Source organism: Canis lupus, chromosome 19, assembly GCF_048164855.1.
Source record: "Canis lupus baileyi chromosome 19, mCanLup2.hap1, whole genome shotgun sequence".
Taxonomy (NCBI): domain Eukaryota; kingdom Metazoa; phylum Chordata; class Mammalia; order Carnivora; family Canidae; genus Canis; species Canis lupus.
The window spans coordinates 51889570-51914101 of record NC_132856.1 but is presented as its reverse complement, the minus strand read 5'-3'; the positions used below and the strand labels follow the sequence as shown (position 1 = coordinate 51914101).

General features: G+C 47.4%; 1 protein-coding gene across 8 annotated transcripts in view; it reads left to right on the top strand.

Annotated features, from left to right (window-relative positions):
• Nucleotides 1-24532, top strand: part of SMARCA4 (SWI/SNF related BAF chromatin remodeling complex subunit ATPase 4) — a 93661-nt gene that overhangs the window by 13799 nt on the left and 55330 nt on the right. For 7 of the 8 annotated variants that reach the window (XM_072787229.1, XM_072787228.1, XM_072787223.1 and 4 more), the window contains 12 exons: nucleotides 5462-5711; nucleotides 7556-7688; nucleotides 8550-8954; nucleotides 9280-9378; nucleotides 10305-10563; nucleotides 13149-13275; nucleotides 13800-13973; nucleotides 15478-15651; nucleotides 16921-17088; nucleotides 17202-17252; nucleotides 21949-22079; nucleotides 22253-22310. In XM_072787229.1, coding sequence (XP_072643330.1) covers nucleotides 5490-5711; nucleotides 7556-7688; nucleotides 8550-8954; nucleotides 9280-9378; nucleotides 10305-10563; nucleotides 13149-13275; nucleotides 13800-13973; nucleotides 15478-15651; nucleotides 16921-17088; nucleotides 17202-17252; nucleotides 21949-22079; nucleotides 22253-22310 — 2001 coding nt within the window. In that variant the 5' untranslated portion in view covers nucleotides 5462-5489. Of the gene's footprint in view, nucleotides 1-5461; nucleotides 5712-7555; nucleotides 7689-8549; nucleotides 8955-9279; nucleotides 9379-10304; nucleotides 10564-13148; nucleotides 13276-13799; nucleotides 13974-15477; nucleotides 15652-16920; nucleotides 17089-17201; nucleotides 17253-21948; nucleotides 22080-22252; nucleotides 22311-24532 lie in introns of those variants that run through there. The other variant, XM_072787222.1, reaches the window with a different exon arrangement.

The window sequence follows — 24532 nt, the reverse complement described above, 5'->3', positions numbered from 1 at the left end:
TTATGCCTTCCTATGACTAATGGTTCCACTTCAGGATACCCAAGGAAAATAGATGCCTCCGTCCACCAAGTGATGTTCATGGCAGCTTCATTTGTGCTAGTCAAAACCTGGTAGCAGAGTGTGCAAATACGAACACGGACCCATGAGGAGGAGTGAATGCCCACTTTCCCGCTAATGTGGACGCCCTCATGGAGGAGCAAGAGGATACTACTGTATGTTTCTTTTTTTTCTCAGATGCAGTTCAGTAACAAGTGAAACCAAAGATTGATAGAGTCAAAGCAGTGTTTCCCCCCTGGGAGGCTAGCCTCAGGGGAAGGGCCAGGGGTGCCCTGCAGGAATGTTCATCCAGCTGTACCCCTAAAGTCAGGGCACTTTAGGTATGCCCAAGCTCAATACAAGTAGATAAAATGCTCCTTCTTCGGTACCACACTGAGGACCAGAGCGCTGCTTCCATTTCCATTTTCCTGCCCACCCCTTGTACTGCTGCACATCTGGCAGCCTGTGTCTGTCTTTGTGCACGTACCAGCACCCTGACTGAGCACCTCAGTGTGTGGCAGAGCCCAGCCTCTGTGCTGCTCAGAATGGTTTTGCCTCATGCCTATACTTTTTGGGTCCCTTTTACTGTCCATACATGTATCTGAGCTTTCAATCCCAAAATGAGTTTGCTTCCCATAGCTCCATGCTCTTACCTGCTTCATCATAGCCTGACACTTGAGAGGTGACAGCTTCCAAAGCACTTGCCATTTTTAAAACCCTCTTTTGGGGGCACATGGGTGGCTCAGTTGGTTAAGCCTCTGCCTTCAGCTCAGGTCATGAACTCAGGGTCCTGGAATGGGACCCTGCATTGGGCTCCCTGCTCAGCACGGAGTCTGCTTCTCCCTCTCCCTCTGCACCTTCCCCTGCTTGTGCTCTCTCTTGGTCTTAGTTAATAAGTTAAATCTTTTAAAAAATAAGAATTAAAAAAAAATAAAAAACTCTGGCAAAACTCTGCTTCCCAAAGGTAGATGTTGCCATATTTCGGCACAAATGTTTTTTTTTTTTATTCTATTAATTAACATATAGTATATCAGTAGTTTTAGCGTAGTGGTCAGTGATTCATCAGTCTTCTATAACACCCAGCGTTCATTACATCATGTGCTCTCTACCCAGTTACTCCATCCCCCCTCCCCTCCCCTCCAGCAACCCTGTTTGTTTCCTGTGATTAAGAATCTCTTATGGGGGATCCCTGGGTGACGCAGCGGTTTGGCGCCTGCCTTTGGCCCAGGGCGCGATCCTGGAGACCCGGGACCGAATCCCACATCGGGCTCCCGGTGCATGGAGCCTGCTTCTCCCTCTGCCTATGTCTCTGCCTCTCTCTCTCTGTGACTATCATAAATAAATAGAAATTAAAAAAATAAAATCTTTAAAAACAACAACAAAAAAGAATCTCTTATGGTTTGTCTCCCTCTCTGATTTCATCCAAAATGTTTTATTTTTCCCTCCCTTCCCCTATGTTCCTCTGTTTTGTTTCTTTAATTCCACATATAAGTAAAATCATGTAATTGTCTTTCTCTGATTGACTTATTTCACTTGGCATAATACCCTCTAGTTCTATCCACATCATTACAAATGGCAAGATTTCTTTTCTGGCTGAGTAATATTCCATTTGTGTGTGTGTGTGTATACATACATACATACATACCATATCTTCTTCATCCATTCATCTTTTGATGGACATCTGGGCTCTTGCCATAGTTTGGCTATTATGGACTTTGCTACTGTGAACATTGGGGTGTAGGTGCCTTTTCGGATCACTACATTTATATCTTTGGGATAAATCCCTAGTAGTGTAATTGCTGGGTTGTAGGGTAGCTCTATTTGGCGCAGAAGTATTTTTTGATGCCCTCTGACATCTTTGGCAAGCTCCTTGTTTGTGTTGTTGGTGAAGTTCATGCTGCTGTGGGTGGACATAATGAATTTCCAGAGGTACAATGGATTTTGATAGGAAGAAGGACTGACATTAAGTACAAACTACCTTTATAAGAGCCATCATTCCAAAGACACTTCCCAGTGCTTGCTCTTTGGCATGTCTGCCTTTAGATAAAGAGATGATGTTCCCTAGATGGTGTAGATTTTATTTGCTGTCAGTTTCAGTTGGCGTGACTTAGAATAGAGGCCTTCGGGTGAGGAGGCATCCATGAGCCACAAGATTCCTTGAGTATTTTCAGGGCCGTTGTCCCTCTTGCCACCTCACTGCAGTCTCTGTGGGCCTCTCTCAGGGGGCCCAGGGACTCGAAGCCAGAGGGGCACCCTGAGGGGCCATTTTCCTTGACCAAGCTGTGGCTATCTTCATGTCACTCAGCTCCACCTGTGAAGTATGACTACAGGTGTGTCGTGTCCTAGACAAACCCTAGGCCAGAGGTTCAGCCAGAGGTTCAGACTTCAGAATCAGCATTTTTGAAAAGGAGATTGGGACACAGATCACTCTCACATGGCAGAGACCAGAGTGGCATTTGGAAGTAACGAGGGATTCTTTTCTGTAGCAGAAGGTGTGACTGTGCACATGCATTGGAATCAGGTCGTTTTGCCTCTAAATGAATTTTTTAAAAAGATTTTATTTATTTATTCACGAGAGACGTAGAAAGAGAGAGAGAGAGGCAGAGATACAGGCAGAGGGAGAAGCAGGCTCCATGCAGGAAGCCTGACTGATGTGGGACTCAATCCCGGGACTCCAGGTTCACACCCTGGACCGAAGGGAGGCGCTCAACTGCTGAGCATCCCACTTCTAAATGTATTTGTCTCCAAGTTATTTTTTAAAAGTTCGATTCTACCCCTGACCCCTGCCCCAGGCTTACTGGGTTTTGGATTTGTGGGGAAGAGATTGTGAGCAGATACCAATCCTGTAGCACTCTTGTGAGGATTTATTTAAGGTACAGCATTGAGGCTCCTTGGACTGTGGAGGGAATCCAGAAAGCCCAGAGCACATGGAGCACTCCCTTGCGTGGTTGGGTCTGTTCTTAGTCAGGCTGATGCATTAGTCACTGGTCCATGCCCTGCCAAGGTTTCTGGTCCTCTCTTCTCTGATTATTTAGCCACAAAACTGGAACAAAGAAGTTTGGACTTTCCGATCTGTTATCAAGGAAAATTTGCCTACCTTTCAAATTAAAACCTTTGATTTAATTACGAGGATTAAAAATATTCTTACACTTCTTCTCTTTTTTTTTTTTTTTTTTTTTTAAGCTTTTATTTAGGGGCAGCCTGGGTGGCTCAGCGGTTTAGCGCCACCTTCAGCCCAGGGTGTGCTGCTGGAGACCCAGGATCAAGTCCCACATTGGGCTCCCTGCATGGAGCCTGCTTCTCCCTCTGCCTATGTCTCAGGCTCTCTTCTTCTCTCTGTGTCTCTCATGAATGAATAAATAAAATCTTAAAAAAAAAAAAAAAGATTTTTATTTTTTTATCTGAGAGGGAGCACAAGCTGAGAGGAGATGCCGAGGCAGAGTCCCCACTGAGCCAGGGGCTCAATCCCATGACCCTGAAATAATGACCTACCCGAAGGCAGATGCCCAACCAACTGAGCCACCCAGGCGCCCCAGAAATGTTCTTACACTTCTTAACAAAATTTATCCTTAGAACCAGAAGTGCCCAATAAAGTTTAGGGACACAGAGAGTCACTCCAAAAACCAAAAAAGTCCACAGAAACAAAAACCGCAGTTGTAACATGCCAATAAGAGAGAGGCTTTTAAATAACTTGGTATGTAGTCGATTGAGGGAACACAGTGGAGCCACTAGAATTCACCTTTTGAAGACAAGTACATGATAAAAATGGTCCTGGGTATAATTCTATGAAGAAAAAAAGCTTGCCTAGAATGTGCTGAGTAATACTGTTTGAGTGTGTGTGTGTGTGTGCGTGTGTGTGCGCACGCACTCGCGCCTGTGTGTGGAATAGTCTAGAAAGGAGACAGTGAAGTGTGGTGGGGTCCCAGCAGTAACAGGAGGGCAGCTCTCCACCCTGAGAGGGCCCACCCTGCACTGCTCAGCTCTATTTTTTTTTCTTTTAAGATTTTATTTATCTATTTGACATAGAAAGTACAAGCAGGAGGAGCAGCAAAGGGAGAGGGAGAAGTAGGCTCCCCACTAAGCAGGGATCCCAGCGCTCTGGGATCGTGACCTGAGCTGAAGGCAGATACTTAACCCACTGAGGCAACCCCCAACCCTTTCTTCCTACTCTGCACCTTTCCCTGCCCTGCTAGCTGGGGTTAGGAGAGCAGGATTGCTTATTGCTCTTTGCAGGGCAGCAAGCATTTCACCTCTGTGTCTCGTGGGATGCTGGGTGATTTTAAGTTTCTGTGTTCTTTTTGCATTTTCTGCATTTCAGCCCTGCAAATGTATTTATTATGCCACCGTCATGAAAGAAGTTATTAGATTGAAGAGAATTTATTTCAGGCTATATATAACTACACAGTAGGTTGAGAGTTACCTGAACATTGAAGCCTTATTATAGAAAGCATGTATAAAATTTACCAGCTCATGGCCCGGTGGTAGCAAGCAAAATTTACCATCATCATTAGATTTTTTTTTTTTTTAAGTATATTTTTGGATCTTGTAGATGCTCTGGGTATCAATTTTTAGTTTTTGGCAACATTCATTTAACTTTAGACACGTGAATATCGCTGTAGAACTGTTTGAGATATCAGAATGCCATTGTTTGTATAATACTTTAAATGAATCTATGTTTTAAACTTTCATTTATTTTATTTTATTTTTATTTATTTATTTATTTTTTTATTTATGATAGGCACACAGTGAGAGAGAGAGGCAGAGACACAGGCAGAGGGAGAAGCAGGCTCCATGCACCGGGAGCCCGATGTGGGATTCGATCCCGGGTCTCCAGGATCGCGCCCTGGGCCAAAGGCAGGCGCCAAACCGCTGCGCCACCCAGGGATCCCCAACTTTCATTTATTTTAAAAGAAACTTGGTCTCACTGCCTTAAGTAAAAAACCAGCATCACTTGCCGTGAATATTTGTTTTTGTTGAATTTATGAAGGCCCACTTGGACACGGTTGCCGGCAGAGGCTTTGAGTGTTAGTCTTGCTCTTCCTTGTAAATAGGAAGATGGCAAGTACTAGGTGTGAAGGATGTATCTGTACTACCCTGAGATGTTCATTCTTTTTGTTGTGATCAGAATAATAGCAAGGGAAGTGAGACCCCAAGTGGGGCAGTGGCCGTGGACTTCCACCTCCTGAGTCCCATCCCTTCCTCGGGGACCTTTGATATGATTTTGTATGCCTGATGTATTCTCTTCTGTGAGAAGAATGGCGATGGAAGGTCTGGGTGGGGGTGGGGGTGGGGGTTGCACGTCAAAGGTGCCAGCTCTGTCAGATGGGTGCTTCTCACAATACTGTACATGTGGTCCTCCCTTGCCAGCTCTGGTGCCCTAGTGATGGCCGTGATCCCCAAACTGACCAGGACTTCTTTCTAACAGGAGACCACTGTCTGCAGCTCCTGTGAAGATGTCCACTCCAGACCCACCCCTGGGCGGAACTCCTCGGCCAGGCCCTTCCCCGGGCCCGGGACCCTCCCCTGGAGCCATGTTGGGCCCTAGTCCAGGTCCCTCACCTGGCTCTGCCCACAGCATGATGGGGCCCAGTCCGGGACCTCCCTCAGCAGGACACCCCATCCCGACCCAGGGGCCTGGAGGGTACCCTCAGGACAACATGCACCAGATGCACAAGGTAGGGAGCCTGGGCCCACCACCCTGATGGTCTGGGTCAACGTGATCAGAGATGGGAGGGTAAACAGTACATCCTGGCTTCTGCTGTGAGCCAGCAGCCTCCCTACTTTGTGTCTCCCATGCCCTTCATTCCAAATGGGAGATGTGGTAACACTGCTCCAAAGTTGCCTCTTGTTAATAAATAAACATGTCCAAATCCCTAAAAGTTCCTTATGTCACATGGTTTCCTGCATTGGGCTGCTCTGCTCACCCATGTAACTTACAGAGCAGGCCATGGGTGCTCTATATCCGCACTCAATCCTGCACTTGGGTGCCACTCACTGTTTGAATGACTTCTTGAACTGATCAGGGGTGCTTTTGCCAGTGAGGTGAGAGAAAAACCTCAACACAAATAGTTTTCCTTTCTCACTATGTTCTTAGGTGGTAGTTGGGGAAATCAAAGAAATGTCTTAGGTGTATCAGCATCTAAAGGAAAAGGTAACATGTTCAAGCCTCAGAGACCACAAGACACCCTTTGTGTGAAAATAGAAAATGCACATTGTGCGGCCCAGAGGTGAGGGGTCTCTGCTGACCCCTCCAGCCTCCCTTCTGGGGCTGTCCATGTGTTTGTACCCTATTCCACTTAAATCTCCCCCTGTCCATCAGAGGTAGGTGATGAGGAAGTAGGGTCCCTAGGGTCCCGGAGAGATGGTCACTTACCATCTGATGGTCAGTGGTGAGTCATCTCATCCCTCTGGCCCTTTTTGCCTCTCCATCTCCTGCACATTTCTGTCCATAGTATCTTTCTTGTCACTTCCTTCTTGGGAAGCTGTTGGTGACTTGACCCCCCCCCCCCCCCCCCCATTTAGTCTGGCTTCTCCAGCACAGCTTCCTTCCCTCTCTGTCCACCTCGTTTCTTCCTCTTGGGGTCATTTGCACATACTCCACAGGTCTGCAAGACAGCTGCTATTTGTCCTGCTTGGTGTTAGGACCCAGATGGTAGTGAGACACCCCTCGCCTGCAGAGATTGCAGCTTCCTGAGGGCCCCACCCTTTTCCTGCATATGAAGCTGCTCCTGTGGTCGCCACCAAGCACCCTCTCTTCATCCTCTCTTCCTTCTCTTATGGTACACACTGAGCTGTAGTTGACTTTGCTGGACCACCCTTTAGACTGAGTTCCTGGAGACCAGGATATTTGTGCCAATCAGGGCCTAGCAGAGTGGCCTGGAAGGGTCTTAGAAAATGTCCCCTTAGGAATGAGCCTTAGGAGAGAAAATAGGTGTCATCAATCTACAGAGGTCTGATGTGCCTCTTAGGAGGGACAGAACCACACCACAAACAGCTTTCCTCCCAACTAGTAGGCTGGAGGCCGATCGCAGATCAGTGAGGACACCTAACGTATTGCAATCATACTTCTAGGCAGAAATTTCTGTCTGTCCCTTTGATATATAGTCTCCCAAGGAAGAGGGTTTCTGATCCAAAGATTTGTGGTCACCAGGTCTCTTTGTAACGATTAGTGGAGAGCTTGGTGTCCCAACCAAAACAGCTCCTCATGCAGGAGCTCACATCTTTTCCTCATGGTATTTTGGACATCTGAAACTGTCTCATGGTTCCCTGATCCATCTCTCCCTTCACTTCCAGGCCACTAGTCCCTAGGTGACATTGCTTCATGCATCTGCTTGAGACCAGCAGGTGTCAGGACCATGGCTTGGACCTAAACTGGTTGGTCACATTGGTGATTCAGTACCTACCAGGGCGACCTTGGGCGGACATTTTCAGTGGCAGTGAACTCTTCGGTAGCACTTTGCATGCTGCCTCTTCCTGTTCCCTCTTGTTGATCTTGCCTTGTCATTGACCCCTCTTACAGCCAATGGAGTCCATGCATGAGAAGGGCATGTCGGATGACCCCCGCTATAACCAGATGAAGGGAATGGGGATGCGGTCAGGGGCCCATGCAGGGATGGGGCCCCCGCCAAGCCCCATGGACCAGCACTCCCAAGGTACTGTTTCATTATTCTTCTCTCCTTGTGTTTGTTAAGCTCCTCCCCTCAACCCTGGATGTCCTGACATCATTTTCCTAATTGGGTCTCCTGGTCTCCCACAGGTGGATTCAGGGTAGACAGGTGGATTCAGGGTAGACCCAGGACAGTTTAGCCCTGTGGGAGACTGCCACAGACAGCTGTTGAGCTTGGACTTGGCCAGTGCCTGTTTTGGGCCTACTTGTCTTATAGCAGCCTCAGGAGAGGGAACACTGGTGGCATGCATCCATATATGCAGCACTGGAGTTTAGACAGGGGCTGAGCTGGGTGGGCTCCTTGGGCCAGCAGCTCCCATGCCACCCAGGAATGTACTAGAAATACAGATTCCCACTTCAGAATACTGAGACAGGATCTGGGCAGAGGGAGCTCAAATTTAACAGGCCTTCCAGGTGGTTTTTCTGAACAGGGCAGTCTGAAAAGTGATGGAGTAGATGACTTCCTGTCATTGGGGCGGGAAACTCAGTGCCTCCAGGGTCTCTGCACTTACTGGAAGTGAGGGGGGTGGTCTATCCAAGCTGAGGGGCAGGAGGGCAGGTCTGAGGGAGGCGTGGATCTGAGTAACAGCTCAGCATTGACCATCAGCAAGCAACTTGCTGAAAGCTGAACCAAACTAAACCAGTTGTGCAGACCACTGGTCAGGCTGCCAGCATGTGTCCTCTCTCTGGGTACTCCTTGTTTGCATCATGAGAATAAAGTCATTTGGCCGCCCCCTGTCTTGGGATAGGAGCTGGTGTAAGCACAGCTGAAAGGTTACTCTCTTTGCCTTAGAAATCATAGGATGTGTGCTGCTGAGTGACCACTTGGATCCACATTGCTTCACAGGTTACCCTTCCCCCCTGGGCGGCTCCGAGCATGCCTCCAGTCCGGTTCCAGCCAGTGGCCCGTCCTCAGGCCCACAGATGTCCTCTGGGCCAGGAGGAGCCCCACTGGATGGTGCCGATCCCCAGGCTTTGGGACAACAGAACCGGGGCCCGACTCCATTTAACCAGAACCAGCTGCATCAGCTCAGAGCCCAGATCATGGCCTACAAGATGCTGGCCAGGGGGCAGCCCCTCCCCGACCACCTGCAGATGGCAGTGCAGGGAAAGCGGCCGATGCCTGGGATGCAGCAGCAGATGCCAACACTACCTCCACCCTCTGTGTCCGCAACAGGACCTGGCCCTGGCCCCGGCCCCGGCCCTGGCCCGGGTCCAGGACCAGCACCTCCAAATTATAGCAGGCCTCACGGTAAGGCCCGCTGTCCACAGTGCTTGGGGTAGGGAGGGGACTCAGAGCAAACTGACCAGAACATGGGCAGTGATGTCAGCAGACCTGGGCTCTGTTGCCCACGGGCATTCCCCGGAGACTGCATGGGGTCAGCAGTGCTCAGGGAGCAGGGCTGCTTTTGTAATAAATGTTGTTTCTCCAGCTGCCTCCCTGCTCCCCTGCCCCCTGCCCACACTGAGGGGCTTGTTGTTGGATGTGTCCCCTGGAGCCAGGCCTGCCTGTGGGGGTGGTTGCAGGCATAAATACAGGGTGCCTTTTATCCTCTTGCTTGTTTCTCCCTCTGTAGGGATGGGAGGGCCTAACATGCCCCCCCCAGGACCCTCAGGCGTGCCCCCTGGGATGCCAGGTCAGCCCCCCGGAGGGCCTCCCAAGCCTTGGCCTGAAGGTAAGTTCCCTCTCTCTTGGTGATGTGCCTGTTCCCTGGCTGCCGTCATGAGCTTGTACCCTGCAGCCCCAGATGAGCCTGCTCAGAGAGAGGGGGCCAAGGGCAAGTCCTCACTTCTCTCTGCCTTTGTTGGGTCTTATCTGTCTCTGGTCTTAACTGTCTCTGGTCAGTTCACAAAGGGTTAGGTTTGGTTCTAGTGCATGATTCCTGCCCCAGTTTGTTCTGTGGGTTGAGGTAATCCTAGTCTCCTTACCAAGGAGAGGAGGGTCCTAGTGAACAGTCCACTGGATGACTCTAGTGAGAGGCTGTGGAGAGGCACTGCTGCAACCACAGATCCTATCCTCCAGGATGTCGTGCCTCCAAGCCTGGTGTCGTGTCTGATCCCCTTGCCTCCTGAGAATACCCCCCTCCTCCATGCTGTGGGGGGCAGGCAGGGAGGGGTAACAGTGACAGGTTGGCTCAGGGCTCTGTTTCTTCTGTGTGCAGCCTCTCTTCTGTGTAAAACATAGTCATCTGGAGGTATTGGAGGGTCACTTCTGGGGATGAAGCATGGACAAAACAGACTTATTCCTTGTCCCCCTGTGGCCTGAGGTTTAGTGATAGGCACTGGAGAGCTTATGGCTTAAATAGGATTCCTTGGGCACCGGATGCAAGTCTGGAAGCTGCTACTCCTGGGAGCGGTGCTTAGGCAGGGGTGGCTTCGGAAAGGAGCATGTCTGCTGAGATCCAGAGGAGGCAGGAGGGAGGGAAGACCCCTCAGGGAGCCCTGAGTGAGAAGCCCTGTGTCAGCCTATGCAGGCCTCCATCAGCCTTGGGGATGAGTTTGTTCCAGGGCTGTGAGCACCCAGCAGGCTCTTCACTTACCCCCAGAGTTGAGCCAGAATTCAAAGCTGTGCCTTTGCCTCCTCTCCCTCACCCCCACCCAGGACCCATGGCGAATGCTGCTGCCCCCACGAGCACACCTCAGAAGCTGATCCCCCCACAGCCAACAGGCCGCCCTTCACCTGCGCCCCCCGCTGTCCCGCCCGCTGCCTCCCCGGTGATGCCACCCCAGACGCAGTCACCAGGACAGCCTGCCCAGCCTGCCCCCATGGTGCCGTTGCACCAGAAGCAGAGCCGCATCACCCCCATCCAGAAGCCGCGGGGCCTGGACCCTGTGGAGATCCTGCAGGAGCGGGAGTACAGGTGAGTGCCCTGCTGCCTGGGGCCACTTGGGGTTGCTGCCCCTCACCCAGGTCAGCCCTGTCGCTTTGACTCATAGTGCTAGAGGCAGGTGAGGTTTGTGACCAGAAATCTGTCACCAGTTGCCTAGTTCTCTGTGACTATGTACCCTTCCACAGAAATACTGTGTGTGTATAGGCAGACAGAAACAAGTAGGCACACGGTACCCAAGTATCGCATGACGTGCACACTGCTTCTCCCATAGCGACATAGCGTAGATTATCCCGTTTGTACAAAATGAGCTTTTCCATTTTTTGGATGCATAGGATTCTGTCCGGTGACCGTACCGTAGTTTATTTAGCCAGTACTCTGGCTGAAGGGATGTCAGGTGGTTTCTAATTTTTTTCCCCCTAATCTTCTGTTAAAACAATCCTGGAATAAACACATTTGCTTATCTTTCTTGTCTCATGTGCATGCATCAGCATAAATCTCTAAAAGTGCCATTGCTTGATTATAGGGGACATATACAGGGAAATTTCCTAGATTCTGTAAAAACTGTCCTCTGTAGAGGTCGTACAGATGGATATTGGCATGGAAGTGCTTGTTTCTCCCTGCTAACTTTTAGCTCATCAGCTCTCAAAAAGCAACCTGTCAAAGCTTTGTGGAGGGCGCTCCTCAGAAATCACTAGTTGCTGGCTGCTTTGCCAAGGGCTTCTGGGTGCCAGGTGCTGGGGAAGGTAACTGGGCACACGGTGCACCAGTATCACTCTAGCCCATATGCCTGAGGCACCTCAGGTTCGCCCCCTGAGCACCTTGCCCTCCCCCGTTTCTTCATTGCGTTGATAACTTGTTCAGGGCTGGCCTCCATGCATGAGGGGCTGTGCCTTGTTCACTCCAATCCCCAGGTGTATCAGTAAATCTTTGTCTAATGGCAGTCTCCAAAGTGCCTCGCCCAGCTGGGATGTGCTCTGGAGCTCCAGCTCCATTTGGACAGCTTTAACATGGCCTTTCCAGATGTCTTCCTGTCCCCCATATTTCCCTACCGTCTCTACTCCATGTACCCAACAGCAGCTCATTGGGCCAGACACTGCCACCCCTTGACTGTTTCTCGCCCTCCCTCATCCCCCATGTCCTTATCTCAGGTCCCCTCCCACATCCCAGAAACCAGTGGCCTTCTCCACACTGTGGACCCTGCCACCTGGTCTACACTTCCTAGCTGGCCTCCTTGCTCTCCCCATCTCTTGTGCAGTCTGTTTCCCCCATGGCAGTTTGAAATCTCTTTTTATAATTAACTTCCATTGCATCTGTTCCCTGGGTTCAAATCTGCCTATGGTGTCCCATTGCCCAGCGAGTATGCACCTTTTTGTTTAGCCCCTGCCCAAGGCTCTGTCCTTGCCTACACCACTTGCCCTGTTCCTCTTTTTCTATTGAGCAAGTTAGTCTCATTTCTGCCCCCTGGGTTTTGCACAGGCTGTGCATGACTCCTTGGCTAATTTAGGACCAGTTGTTGAGGTCACCTGGTCATAGAATCCCTGCCCACCCCCCTTACTTCCAGCCCCCCTCTCAGAGTACTCGGCACTCTTTACAATTAATGTAGATATATATATATATATATATATATATATTTTTTTTTTTTTTTTAAGACTTTATTTATTCATGAGAGACACAGAGAGAGAGAGAGAGGCAGAGACACAGGCAGAGAGACAAGCAGGCTCCATGCAGGGAGCCCAACGTGGGACTTGATCTGTGGCCTCCAGGATCACACCCTGGGCTGAAGGTGGCACCAAACCGTTGAGCTACCCGGGCTGCCTTAATGTGGATATTTAATTTTTTTTAACTCCTTTCTGGCCTTTCGTGTTGATAGGTCTGTGAGCTTAATAAGAATAACAAATAGCCCTGTTAGTCTTGTTTAGTGCTAAGGCTCAACATCTGGATCAGTCCCTGGCACATAGTAGGTATTTAATAAATACACATGAAACATCAAGAAGGGGGATTATCTCGTTTGAACTTTAGGCCAAGCCTTTAGGGCTGCTCTGTGGGGTCTCCTCAGGCTGAGTAGAGTCCCAGGGCTGGAGTGAAGAGGCTGGTCCACCTGACTCCCTAGCCAGCTCTGGCTGCTGACGGGTCCTAAGGCAGCTGTACCCTATCAGGTTTGGGTTTGCTGTGCCTGCCCTCCACTTTTTGTATTCTGTGTTGTGGCTGGCTTCCTTTTCTGAGGCATTTCCCCTTCTCATGACCAGGATCTGCTTTCCTTGAGGGATGAATTCTCCTGAGGCTCCACCTTTATTTTTTTTTTACTTTATTTATTTATTTATTCATTCATTCATTCATTCATTTATTTATAAAATATTTATTTACTTATTATTTATGATAGACATAGAGAGAGAGAGAGGCAGAGACACAGGAGGAGGGAGAAGCAGGCTCCATGCCAGGAGCCTGACGTGGGACTCGATCCCGGGACTCCAGGATCGCGCCCTGGGCCAAAGGCAGGCGCTAAACCACTGAGCCACCCAGGGATCCCCGAGGCTCCACCTTTAAAGGGAACAGGTGGGCTCCCGTGAATAGTCGAGCTCTCATCACCTTTCCTTTCTTCTGTCTTTGCAACCCAGGCTGCAGGCTCGAATCGCCCACCGAATTCAGGAACTTGAAAACCTTCCCGGGTCCCTGGCCGGGGATTTGCGAACCAAAGCGACCATTGAGCTCAAGGCCCTCAGGCTGCTGAACTTCCAGAGGCAGGTGGGCATAGGCTGGAGGAGAAGACCTTTTCTGCCAACATGGATGCTTGGGTTCCAAGAGCTGCTTTCCAGGCAGTTAAATGTGCCTTGACCATTAAAGGCAGCAGTGCCCTCACATCCTTGTTGGCTGGCTGTCCCCTTCTCCCGTCCATATCCTACATGGTGGTGGGATATCAGCTGTTCCCAGGATGAGTAACTCAGGGTCTTCCCTAAGGTACTAGTTGCCAGTTTGAAACAGGAGACTTTAGTGGGTCTTTTTTTGAGGGTTCTGTACCTTTGAATGACCCACTAGAAATATTTTGTGTGTAGTTGACTGGAGGCAAAGTTGGAGACCTGAAGGTAGGAGAGAACCATCTGCTGGGTTTCCAGAAACAGTCATCTGACCCATGCTTGCGCTGTCCATGAGCACTCATCAGACAGCATTTAGAACAGATCCTTCTGGAAGGAGCAGCATTCTGTGTAGCTTGAGCTATGTGATTATGTGTGACTGACAAAGCTGTGCACATCTTTTCTTCCTTCGTGAAGCTACGACAGGAAGTGGTGGTGTGCATGAGGAGGGACACGGCCCTCGAGACGGCCCTCAATGCCAAGGCCTACAAGCGCAGCAAGCGGCAGTCCTTGCGTGAGGCCCGCATCACCGAGAAGCTGGAGAAGCAGCAGAAGATTGAGCAGGAGCGCAAGCGCCGGCAGAAGCACCAGGTGCGTCCCCGCTCAACCATGAGCCCCAGCCCGTGTGCCTGGGTTGCCAGAGCTTGCACGCTGCTGTGTCTTGTTTGGTTTGCATCTAAGTATGCTATCTTCTATTCATCATAACAGTTATTCTAGGCACTGAGAGAATATGTTAGTGGACGTAACCAAATGGCAGTGGGAGGACAGGCCATAATCACATATGCCATGTTGGGAGGTAACAAGGTGTAAGGAGATGTAAAGCAGGGATGGGGAGTGATGGAGGGGCTGTTTACACAGCATGGTTGGGGGAGTTCTCTGAGAAGGCAGCATCTGAGCAGAGACCTGAGGGAGGGAGCCACAAAGACCCAAGGGCAATGAGCTTTGCAGATTGAGGGGAAGCTGCAAAGGCCCTGGTGGCTGGAATGTGCTGTGTGTTCCATGACCAGCAGGGATCCTATTGTGGCTAGAGTGGAGGGAGCCAGTGAGTGAATGGGATGAGGGAAGGACAGAGAGGTGACAGGCAGAGCATCTGGACTGAGGGGACAGTTGCAGCCTTTGCTTTGAGTAAGGTGGGAGCCATTAGTGTGATCTGACTTACCAATTCTAAGGTCAGTCAGGAAGACCAAATATCTACTGGAGTAGGATCCAGGATGATTTGGTTTGTTTGCTCATTTCTATTTCCCAAAGCTCTCCTCTAGTCAGTATCTAGTACTGGTAGAGTTTAAAAATTAAAGTCAATACTCAGCGTTGACCACTGTTGTTTACATTTTGGTATGCATCACTCATGTTGGTTTTCTGTACGCAGAGTATTCAAAAGTTAAATAGCTTTCTTTAAACAAATCTATACACCCACTGGCTTGTTTTTAAGTGTTATGGAAGAATGACATTCAGCATCTACGTTGGATTCCTTCTCTGTGTTCACATCTAGTAACTTCTGTAACCGTTTCCCCGTTTGGTCACGTGTTGCATATTCTTAACCTTGCAGTGTTAGAAATAATACTAGAATAGGCATTCTTGAACTTGATTTTTTTTGGCCAATATCTGCCCCTTTCCTTAAAGGGAATTCCTGGCAGTAGAATAACTTGTTTGGAGGGGAAGAGCGTTTTAAAGTGGTTACTGCCAGATTGTTTCAGTGAAGCGGATAGCCCTGTCTATTCACCATAGTCCCCAGCCTTGGGTTTTCCTGATACAGAGAACGCCGAACCTCAGAGGCAGACAGTGTCCTTGTCATACTGTTTTGATTACGTCATCTTGTTTTTTTTTTTTTTTAAGATTTTAATTTATTTATTCATGAGAGAGAGACAGGCAGAGGGAGAAGTAGGCTCCATGCAGGGAGCCTGATGCGGGACTCGATCCTGGGTCTCCAGGATCACACCCTGGGCCAAAGGTGGCGCTAAACCACTGAGTCACCCGGGGATCCCCCGTCATCTTGGTTTTAAACAAGCTGCCTTTTTAAAGCTTTGCTTCCTTTGCACCAATGCTACAGCAATCCCTGGGGAGTAGCCAGTTCTCTCTTTTGTATATATCCCTGCAGGAATACCTCAACAGCATTCTGCAGCATGCCAAGGATTTCAAAGAATATCACAGATCGGTCACAGGCAAAATCCAGAAACTCACGAAGGCGGTGGCCACGTACCACGCCAACACGGAGAGGGAACAGAAGAAGGAAAATGAAAGAATTGAGAAAGAGAGAATGCGGAGACTCATGGTAAATTTCTGCCTCCGTGACATCATGTGCCTTTGTGTCTGGTCAAGGGTGCTTTGGGTATGGCAGGCACCAGGGATTGATTGCCCAGTGTTATGCTGAGGTTTAAGAGTTAGAGGTGGGACAGAGAGAAAGAAAGGACTTGGGTTTGGGAATCCAGAAGACCTGGCCTGAGACCTTTGCCTGTTCGTTCCATCAGTGATCGCAAAAACCTTAGGCTGGTTAGCTGGCTGCTCTTGTGTTCTCTCCAGAAAATGGAGGGGGCGTATACTCCAGGTCGGGATAGTGACGGATGATGTGATCCCTGTCCTTCCTCGTGACGGATGATGTGATCCCTGTCCTTCCTCCCCACTCTCTGTGTCTGGCTGTTTGGGGGGATTCTCTAGCTGGGCAGATACTGACAGGCACTGGTGCATGTATGTGGCCACGGCAGCACGGAGAAGCATGCGGTCTCTCCCCTCACAGCCACTCCTGCTGGCCCTAGGGAGACAGATGCCCAGGCTGAACAAACAAGGTGATTTTAGGTGGTGGGAAGTACACCAGAGAGAATGAAGCAGGATGAGGGAATGGGGGTTGATGGGGGTTTTATGGGAAGGGTGAGCATGTCTCCCTGAGGTGTCTCCCAGGGATAGAGGGCGACTGTATGAAGCAAGGGTAAGAGCTTCAGGTAACAGAACACCAAGTGTGAGGCATAGCAGGTGCTCCTGGAATGGTGCGGGGAGGACATGAGCAAGGGCAGAGTCCTAGGGCAGTCAAGGGGGCCTTGTAGGCCATGAGGAAGGCTTAGATTTAATTCTGTATACCGGGGGGAAGGGGAGAGCCACAGGAGGGTGTAAGCTGGGGTGACATGATCTGATTGATTATTAGAAAGTCAGGAGGGGCCTGCTTATGGGTCTGTGAGAGTAATCTGGCCCGGACCGGAGAGCAGTGCTTGGATTTGTTGGATTTGGGGTGTGTTTTTGGACAGAGGGTCCAGGACTTGGCTGTTGGCCTTTTCAAAAGACTTCTGGCAAAGGCATGTATGCCCAGCAGGCCCCCTTGGGGTCTTCCCTGGAAATGGGGTTGAGGAAATACTTAAGAAGTTGACAGCTATGTGAAGTGTGTACATACAGCACGGCTCTGGTGTAAGCTAACCACTCCCTTAGTGAGGGTCTGGTTGTTGGTTAACAACAGCCCCCGGTGGGCTTCTTGACTCTGGGGTCCCTGCCTGGGGCGCTAATGGACGAGCACCTGTCTCTTGCAAGCAAGCACCATAACCTCACCCTTCTGCAGGCTGAAGATGAGGAGGGGTACCGCAAGCTCATCGACCAGAAGAAGGACAAGCGCTTGGCCTACCTCTTACAGCAGACAGATGAGTATGTGGCTAACCTCACGGAGCTGGTGCGGCAGCACAAGGCTGCCCAGGTCGCCAAGGAGAAAAAGAAGAAAAAGAAAAAGAAGGTGTGCTGGGACCTGGCCGTGTGCCTGGCCCTGGGTGGGGCTGGAGCAGCTGTCTTGGCATGTGTGCCTAACCTCCCCATTCAGGAAGTGACCATGTCTCTCTTTGCTTCCAGAAGGCAGAAAATGCAGAAGGACAGACGCCTGCAATCGGACCTGATGGCGAGGTAAGGAATCAGGAGTTTCTTTTCATGAAGGGCCAGCCCAACCTTGGGAGCTTAGATCTATTGCATCCTTTAACTTTTTTTTTTTTTTTTTTTTTCCTTTTCAAATCACCAGCACTGTCTATGACAATGGGAAGAATCCACTTATGTCCCTTGCCACATCCCACCCCTTCTCAGTCCACTCCCAAGAGGGTAGATTGTCAGTTCCTGGGCATGTTTCCTTCCAGACTTCTCTCTTTTGTACATGCTGTTATTTTTTAGTTTCACTCTAACATAATTGCAGGACAAAGAATTCCTGCCTCTTCCTCACCTGGGTTCCCCATTTTCTCACACATTTTTTTCCTAAACTATCTTAGAATCAGATGCAGACATGAAGACCCTTTCCTTCCATGCACTTCAGTGTGTTTCCTAAAAATAAGGTCCTATTTGGTAACTGTGCAGTGATCACCAAGCAGAAACAAACACGGCTGTAGTAATACCGTGATCTCGTCCCCAACATTTGCTAAGGTGTGGCCATGCATCGCATTCAGTGGTGGTCCTTCTAGTCCTTTGATCCTGAACGGCTCCTCACTTCCTTTTAGCTTTTTCTGACCTTGGCATTTCTGAAGAGCACAAGCCAAGTATTTCCTACAGGGCCTTTAATTTGGGTTTGAGTTGCTGTTTCTTTATGATTAGATTCAGGTCATGTGTTCCTGGCAGGTAGAGCCCAGAGTGACGCCGTGTCCTCCATGGGTCACCTCAGGAGTGCATGGCATAGATGTCTTCAGTCACTGGTGATATTGACCATTATTCCTTGCTGTCTGCCAAGACATTTGTGATGAAAAGTTCCTACTTTTCCTTTTATAATTATTAAATACCTTGTGGAGAGATGCTCAAGGCTCTTTAAACATATTTTACGTTCTCAGATTTCCATCCACTAGTTTCTTCATCTATTAATTGGTTTCTCCCAATATCAGTTTTTGGCGTGTTGGGTACAAAATGGTGATTCCCCACTCCAGCCTGCCCTTCCCTAACAATGTGATTTCTTTAATCATGAAATTCAGAGAGGCAGAGACACAGGGAGAAACAGGCTCCCTGCAGGAAGCCCAATGTGGGACTTGATCCCCAGACCGGGATCACGCCCTGAGCCAAAAGCAGACACTCAACTGCTGAGCCACCCAGACGTCCCTTCCTCAGCATTTGTTAGATGGGTTTCTGTAGGAAGGAAAAGCTCTTTCTTTTTTCCTCTTTGGCCCATGGAGCATGGTTTGCCAACCCTGGGTACCAACTTACAGGATTCTCATTTAGTTTAATCCTTTACGGTCATTATTTTGATATTCAGATTATTCCAATTTGGGCCAGTAAGAGGCCCTTCCAATTGGCTCATGCATCCTCTGAGGGCTCCCTTACTCCCTTGCACACCAAATGGCCCAAGCTCATCCTCTGCTTTCCCAACCATTATTTAGAGACCAATTTCTTTCTCTGTCTCTTTCTGTCTCTATTTAGTAAGTTAGTAAGCAAGCTCAACATTCAGCATCGGGCTTGAACTCACAACCGTGAGATCAAGAATCATGTACTCTATTCACTGAGCCAGCCAGGTGGCCACAAGATCTCTCTTTGATTGTGACTATTGATATAGAGTGTCATTGTTTCTAGGCCCTCTTGGCAAATAGATCTAGGAAATGGCATACATATTTGCATTACCATTATATATATTCAGAACCTTAAGTTCACATGGATATCTCTGCATCTAATCCACTACCGTAGGGTTATTTCTATCTTTGCCTCTTTCTTTATTATAACAGCCTGAAACCTGGCTCCCCTTAGCTATGGTATATAGCTATGGTATATTTCCTTATTTGCTCAATTCCAGGAAATTCTAGGAAATACATTCAGAATTGTTAACTCGTACTCCTCTGCCAAAGAAGGCCTCCTAGCTAGAGTTTAGTGTGTGTTTGGAGTTACTCAGCCTGAAATTATGTGCTCCAAGTATTACATTTAAAAGTTGCTTGGATTAGTTCTCCCCTGTGCCCACATTACTGTGGTTTCCCCTGTCCTTGTTTTTATTTACTCATCATGTATGTATTTCATATGTGAAACCTTATCAGCCTGGTTTGAAAAGTCAGAACTATACAAAGTAGCATGCCCAGAGAGTGGTTGCTGTCTCCACACATAGTTTTTTTCCTCCCACATCCCTACCCGCCTCCTGAGAGCCACCGTCTTACTCAGTACACTCATTTGGAGGAAAGATGTATAAAAGAGAGGGGTGTAAATAAGTGGTGTTTCCTTTCCCACCTCCCTCACCCCCTCCTCACTCCCACCACCCAGAAGAAAACTGTGAATAACCGTTGGGGTGTTTGCTCTGGGGCCTTTTCTATGTATGTGCCACCAGATGGTTTTCTTTTTCTAGCCTTGCATTGTATCTCTGACATCTTCCCACGTTGGCTCACATACACTTACCTTATTCTTTCCAGTGTCACCAAAATGTAGTATTTCTTGGAGAAAATATTTAAACAGTATGATGAAAAGCAAAAGCCCCCATGGCATCTGCCCTTCTCGCAGGCCTGCATGTTGATCCCTGGTTGATGTCTTATCTGTACTTCCAGGAATGTTTATGCCTACATCCTTTTTGTATTGTTTTAAGACCATTTGGGGCAATCTAGACATAGCTAGACTCTTTACATTCAGCAGAATATCTTTCCAAATCGGTCTATTAATTCTATTTTAATTTTATAGTGTCCGATATATTGGAATCCCTTTCTGCATTCAGACTGATAGTCATTTAGGTTGCTTCACATTTGTAGCTGCGATGAAGATCCTGTGCTGCTTGGCTCTGATGCACCACCACATGCCTCTCCCTTGTTCCTTTTTTCCTGTTGCACACGTTGTTGTATGAGCCTCCTAGTACATTACCTTTCCACATTCTCTCCCAGCCTGCCGGAACAAACCAGCATGGCTGGAGTGGCTTCAATAACATATTTTTGTTCTCAGAGTTCTAGAGGCTATAAATCCAAGACTACAGTGCAGCAAGGTCAGTTCCTTGTGAGGGGTCTCTTCCTGGCTTATAGATGACTGCTGTCTCGCTGTATCCCCAAAGAGCAAGCTTTGCTGTCTTTTACGAGGGTACTATACCATCCTGAGGGCCCCACCCTTGTGACCTCAGCTAACCTTCATTACCCTCCAAAGGCTTCATCTCCACAGATAGCCACATTGGAAAGTTGGAGCTTCAGCATTTGAATTTGGGGGAGACAGAAGTCAGCCCATAGCAGATGCACACTTTTTCCTGTAGGCCAGATTCCTAAGCTGAATGACCAGTGATTAACTTAAATACATATTTATTTCATGAAATTTTATTTTATTAATTTATCTTTTAAGTGGGTTCTATGTTGAGTGTGGGGCTTGAACTCACAACCCTGATATTGAGATTCTCAGGCTCTACTGACTGAGCCAGCCAGGTTCCTCATGAGATTTTACTTTATATTTTTATAAGTGTGGGCTGGCATTTTGTTATAGTAGAAAGCCTCAGCATCACTTTGTGGTGGCTGTGAACTGTGCTTGATCTCAGCCAGTGATTCTCAGCCTTGGCACCTCTGAATCATCTAAGAGCTTTTTAAAAAGCTCTGTCCTTTTGAATCGGAATTTGAGTGTAGGGAGAGTACAACTATCAGCATGTTAGCCACTCCCAGGGAGCACTTGAGGGTAAAAGTCCACTAGTTGGGGCCCATGGAGGCAGTTTGCAGAGCCTGTTTGCGTGGCACATGGTTGCTGTTAACTTCCTTGGTGGGCAGCTTTGACAGATTATCTGATTGCATGGAGACTAATCTCTACAGTGTAGGCAATATTGACAGTGAATGTGGCACTTTAAGGGGGGCCAGGGGATGGTAGAAGTTCTTGGAAGATGCAAACAAGGGTATAAACCAAGAACTTCATCCTCATTCTGGAGGTTTTCTTTTTTTTTTTTTTTTTGGAGGTTTTCTTTTTTTTCTTTCTTTCTTTCTTTCTTTTTTTTTTTTTTTTTTTCCATTCTGGAGGTTTTCTCCAGGAAATCTGAGTGAGCTAATGGAAGAGGGAATGTTCTTCCAATGTTAGCATCTCAAAATGAGAAATTGAGAAATTCCATATTTGCTAAGAGAAAGTTAGTTGTTTTGTTTTTCAAATATTCTAGTTAGCTGTTTAACAGAAAAGAATGAGGACCTTTAAAGAAGTTTACAAATATAATATCAATGGGAAAAACCAAGAGCCAGAAGAATGCATCATATAGTCATTTGTGTATAAACAAGTTTGTGTATAAACATTTGTTTATACAAGGAGAGCCCAGTCCTTGTTTCTTATGCATGGAGTTGATCTGCTAGGCTGCGTGAGAATCAGATATTGGTAGGCACGTATGCAGAGAAACCATCAGATAGGGTGGAGGGAGCATCCCTACTCTGTATTCTTGTGAAGTTTGAACTATGCAAGCATAATATCTATATGAAAATGAAATACCTTGAAAAAAAAATCTGTGATCAATAGATTGTATATGATTACTGGATTATTAATTTATCGGTAACTTTTGTTGTTATTGTTAATGTCATTAACCCATTTTCACAACCACTGGGCATGTTTTGTGCCATGTTCTGGGTGTGGAGTTGGGAGGGAACTTCCCAAGTTGGCTGTAGTTAGCAGAACCCTGAGGTAGGAAGCCACAGAACCTCAAGTTACACATGTGACTCTTTTTCAGCCTCTGGATGAGACCAGCCAAATGAGTGACCTGCCGGTGAAAGTGATCCATGTGGAGAGTGGGAAGATCCTCACGGGCACAGACGCCCCCAAAGCAGGGCAGCTAGAGGCCTGGCTTGAGATGAACCCGGGGTGAGTTGGGTTTCATTTCCAGACATAGCCAGAGTCCTGAGTTGGCTTGTTCTGGGGGCTCTGGCAGCAAGAAGTGATTTTTGCCTTCATTTAGAAGCAGTCCAATGCACTAAGGAAAGTAAATCCTTTGGGTTCTGGTGAAGTGTGTATTAAAACATTAATATTTTTTCTAGATATGAAGTAGCTCCAAGATCTGATAGTGAAGAAAGTGGCTCAGAAGAAGAGGAGGAGGTAAGAGTCCCATTTCCTGACCATTGTGGCTCTCAGTGTGGTAACTTCCACACCTTGAGAACCTGTCACCCTTTTGCACTGTGATCCTCTCCTGCTCTGGGTAGATGTCATATGGGGCAGGAAGCAGGCATGGGGCAGCCAAGGTCCCCAGTCCTGGTTGAAATTGGGTGCTTCAGAGCTGCACTGTCCAGTATAGAAGCCTCTAGCCACATGTGACTCCTCGATCTTAAATTAATCTATTTAAATAGAATTTAAAGCTGTCCATCCTCAGCTATACTAGCTCTTTCAAGTACTCAGTTTGAAGCCCTCCCCTCTAGAAAGGTCAATGTGAAGTTGTGATCATTAGATCATGTACATGTTTGCCCATTATATTCTGTTCTTTGGAACATTGTAAATAGTTGCGTTTGTTATGTGAACTCTCTAAATCATTTAACTATGCCATATTAAGGGGCTATTTCTCCGTTGACAGAGCTGTACTGAAGAACCTGTTTCCTCTCTCTGTTCTAGTTCTAGATTGCGTCCTTGGGAAGGATAGGAGCAGTTTCTATCTGCAGGCTGTATCTCCATCCTTAGCATTCAGTTGGGTGTTCTCTGTCACTTCCCCTTCAGTTGGGGCAAGAGTGTCTTAAAAGGCTTTCTTCAGTGCCTCGAAAGCCTTGCCACCTCCATAAGGTTTTCAAAAGGGAATTTTCATGGACATTTCTTTATTTGCTATTAAAGTAGAGCATTTTGTTCAAGTATTAACTAACCATTTTGATTTCTTCTATGAACACTTTGAGTCATTGGCCCATTTCTGATTAGTTATAAGTGGTTTTTAACTGATTTTTTAAGTTGTCTTCATGTATTTTCCCCTACCTAACATCAGCATGGTGTTCGCCTATAATCCTTCTTTTGCTTTGTCCTGCTTTTACTTTCGTCCTCATTACCTTCAGGTCATCTGAAATTTTATTTGGTGTAGGGTATGGGATGGGGCTCTACGCTGTTGCCCCTCTGAGGAATACTAAGTGAACTGGCATACACAGTTGAGTCCTTCCCATCCCATTGGGCTGTGACTTTTTTTTTTTTTTTTTTTTAAGTGATGTGTTCAGTTTTTATATCCATTGTAGTCTTTTTAGGGTCCCGGGTTCAGTTGCATTTTACATCGATGGTAGTGACTCTCCAATAAAATTTTGTTGTAATTTTTGAATAGCTTTATAGAAGTGTAATTTAAATACCATAAAATGCACCCACAGGAAGTATATAATTCAGTGGTTTTTAGTGAATTTATAGACTTGTGCAATCATTACCACATACCCCATTTTAGAATGTTCTATAATCCCAAAAGTCTCCCTCCTACTGATTTACAGTTTGTTCTGGCTCCCTCCTCCCAGCTCCAGGAAACCAGTGATCTGCTTTCTGTCTATAGATTTGTCTTCTCTAGATATTTCCTATAAGTGGAGTCCTACAACATATCATATTTTGTGTCTGGCTTATTTCAGTTAATGTGTTTTTGAGGCTCATTCATGTTGTTTGTGCATCCGGAGGTCATTCCTATTCCTGAGTCCTGTTCTGTTGTACAGTGTGCCACTTTGTTGAGCATTTGTCTTGTTTCTGTTTTCTTTTTTTTTTTTTTTTTTTTTTTTTTTTTTGCTTTTATGAATGATGTTGCTGCAAACATTACCATACATGTCTTTGTGTGGACATGTTTCCATTTCTCTTGGGTAGATTAGTAGGAGTGGAATTGCTGGGTCACATGGTAAGTTTATGTTTGCCTTTTTAAGAAACTGCTAAACTGTTTTTGTAAAGCGGTTGTACCATTTCACAGGTTCCAGTTTCTCCATATCCTTGTCCACACTTGGTGTTACCTGTCCTTTTGAGTATATCTTTTTTTTTTTTTTTAAGATTTTATTTATTTATTCATGAGAGACACAGAGTGAGAGAGAGAGAGAGAGGCAGAGACATAGGCAGAGGGAGAAGCAGGCTCCATATAGAGAGCCTGATGCAGAACTCGATCCCAGGACTCCAGGATCATGCCCTGGGCCGAAGGCAGGCTCTAAACCACTGAGCCACCCAGGAATCCCCTGGCCTTTTGATTATATCCATTCTAGTGGGTGGTGAGAAGTATCTCATTGTGGCTTTAATTTGCATTTTCCTTGTAACTAATAATGCTGAGCATTTCATATGTTTATGCATCATTCATATATCTTCTTTGGTGAATGTCTACTCATTTTTTTGCCCCTTGC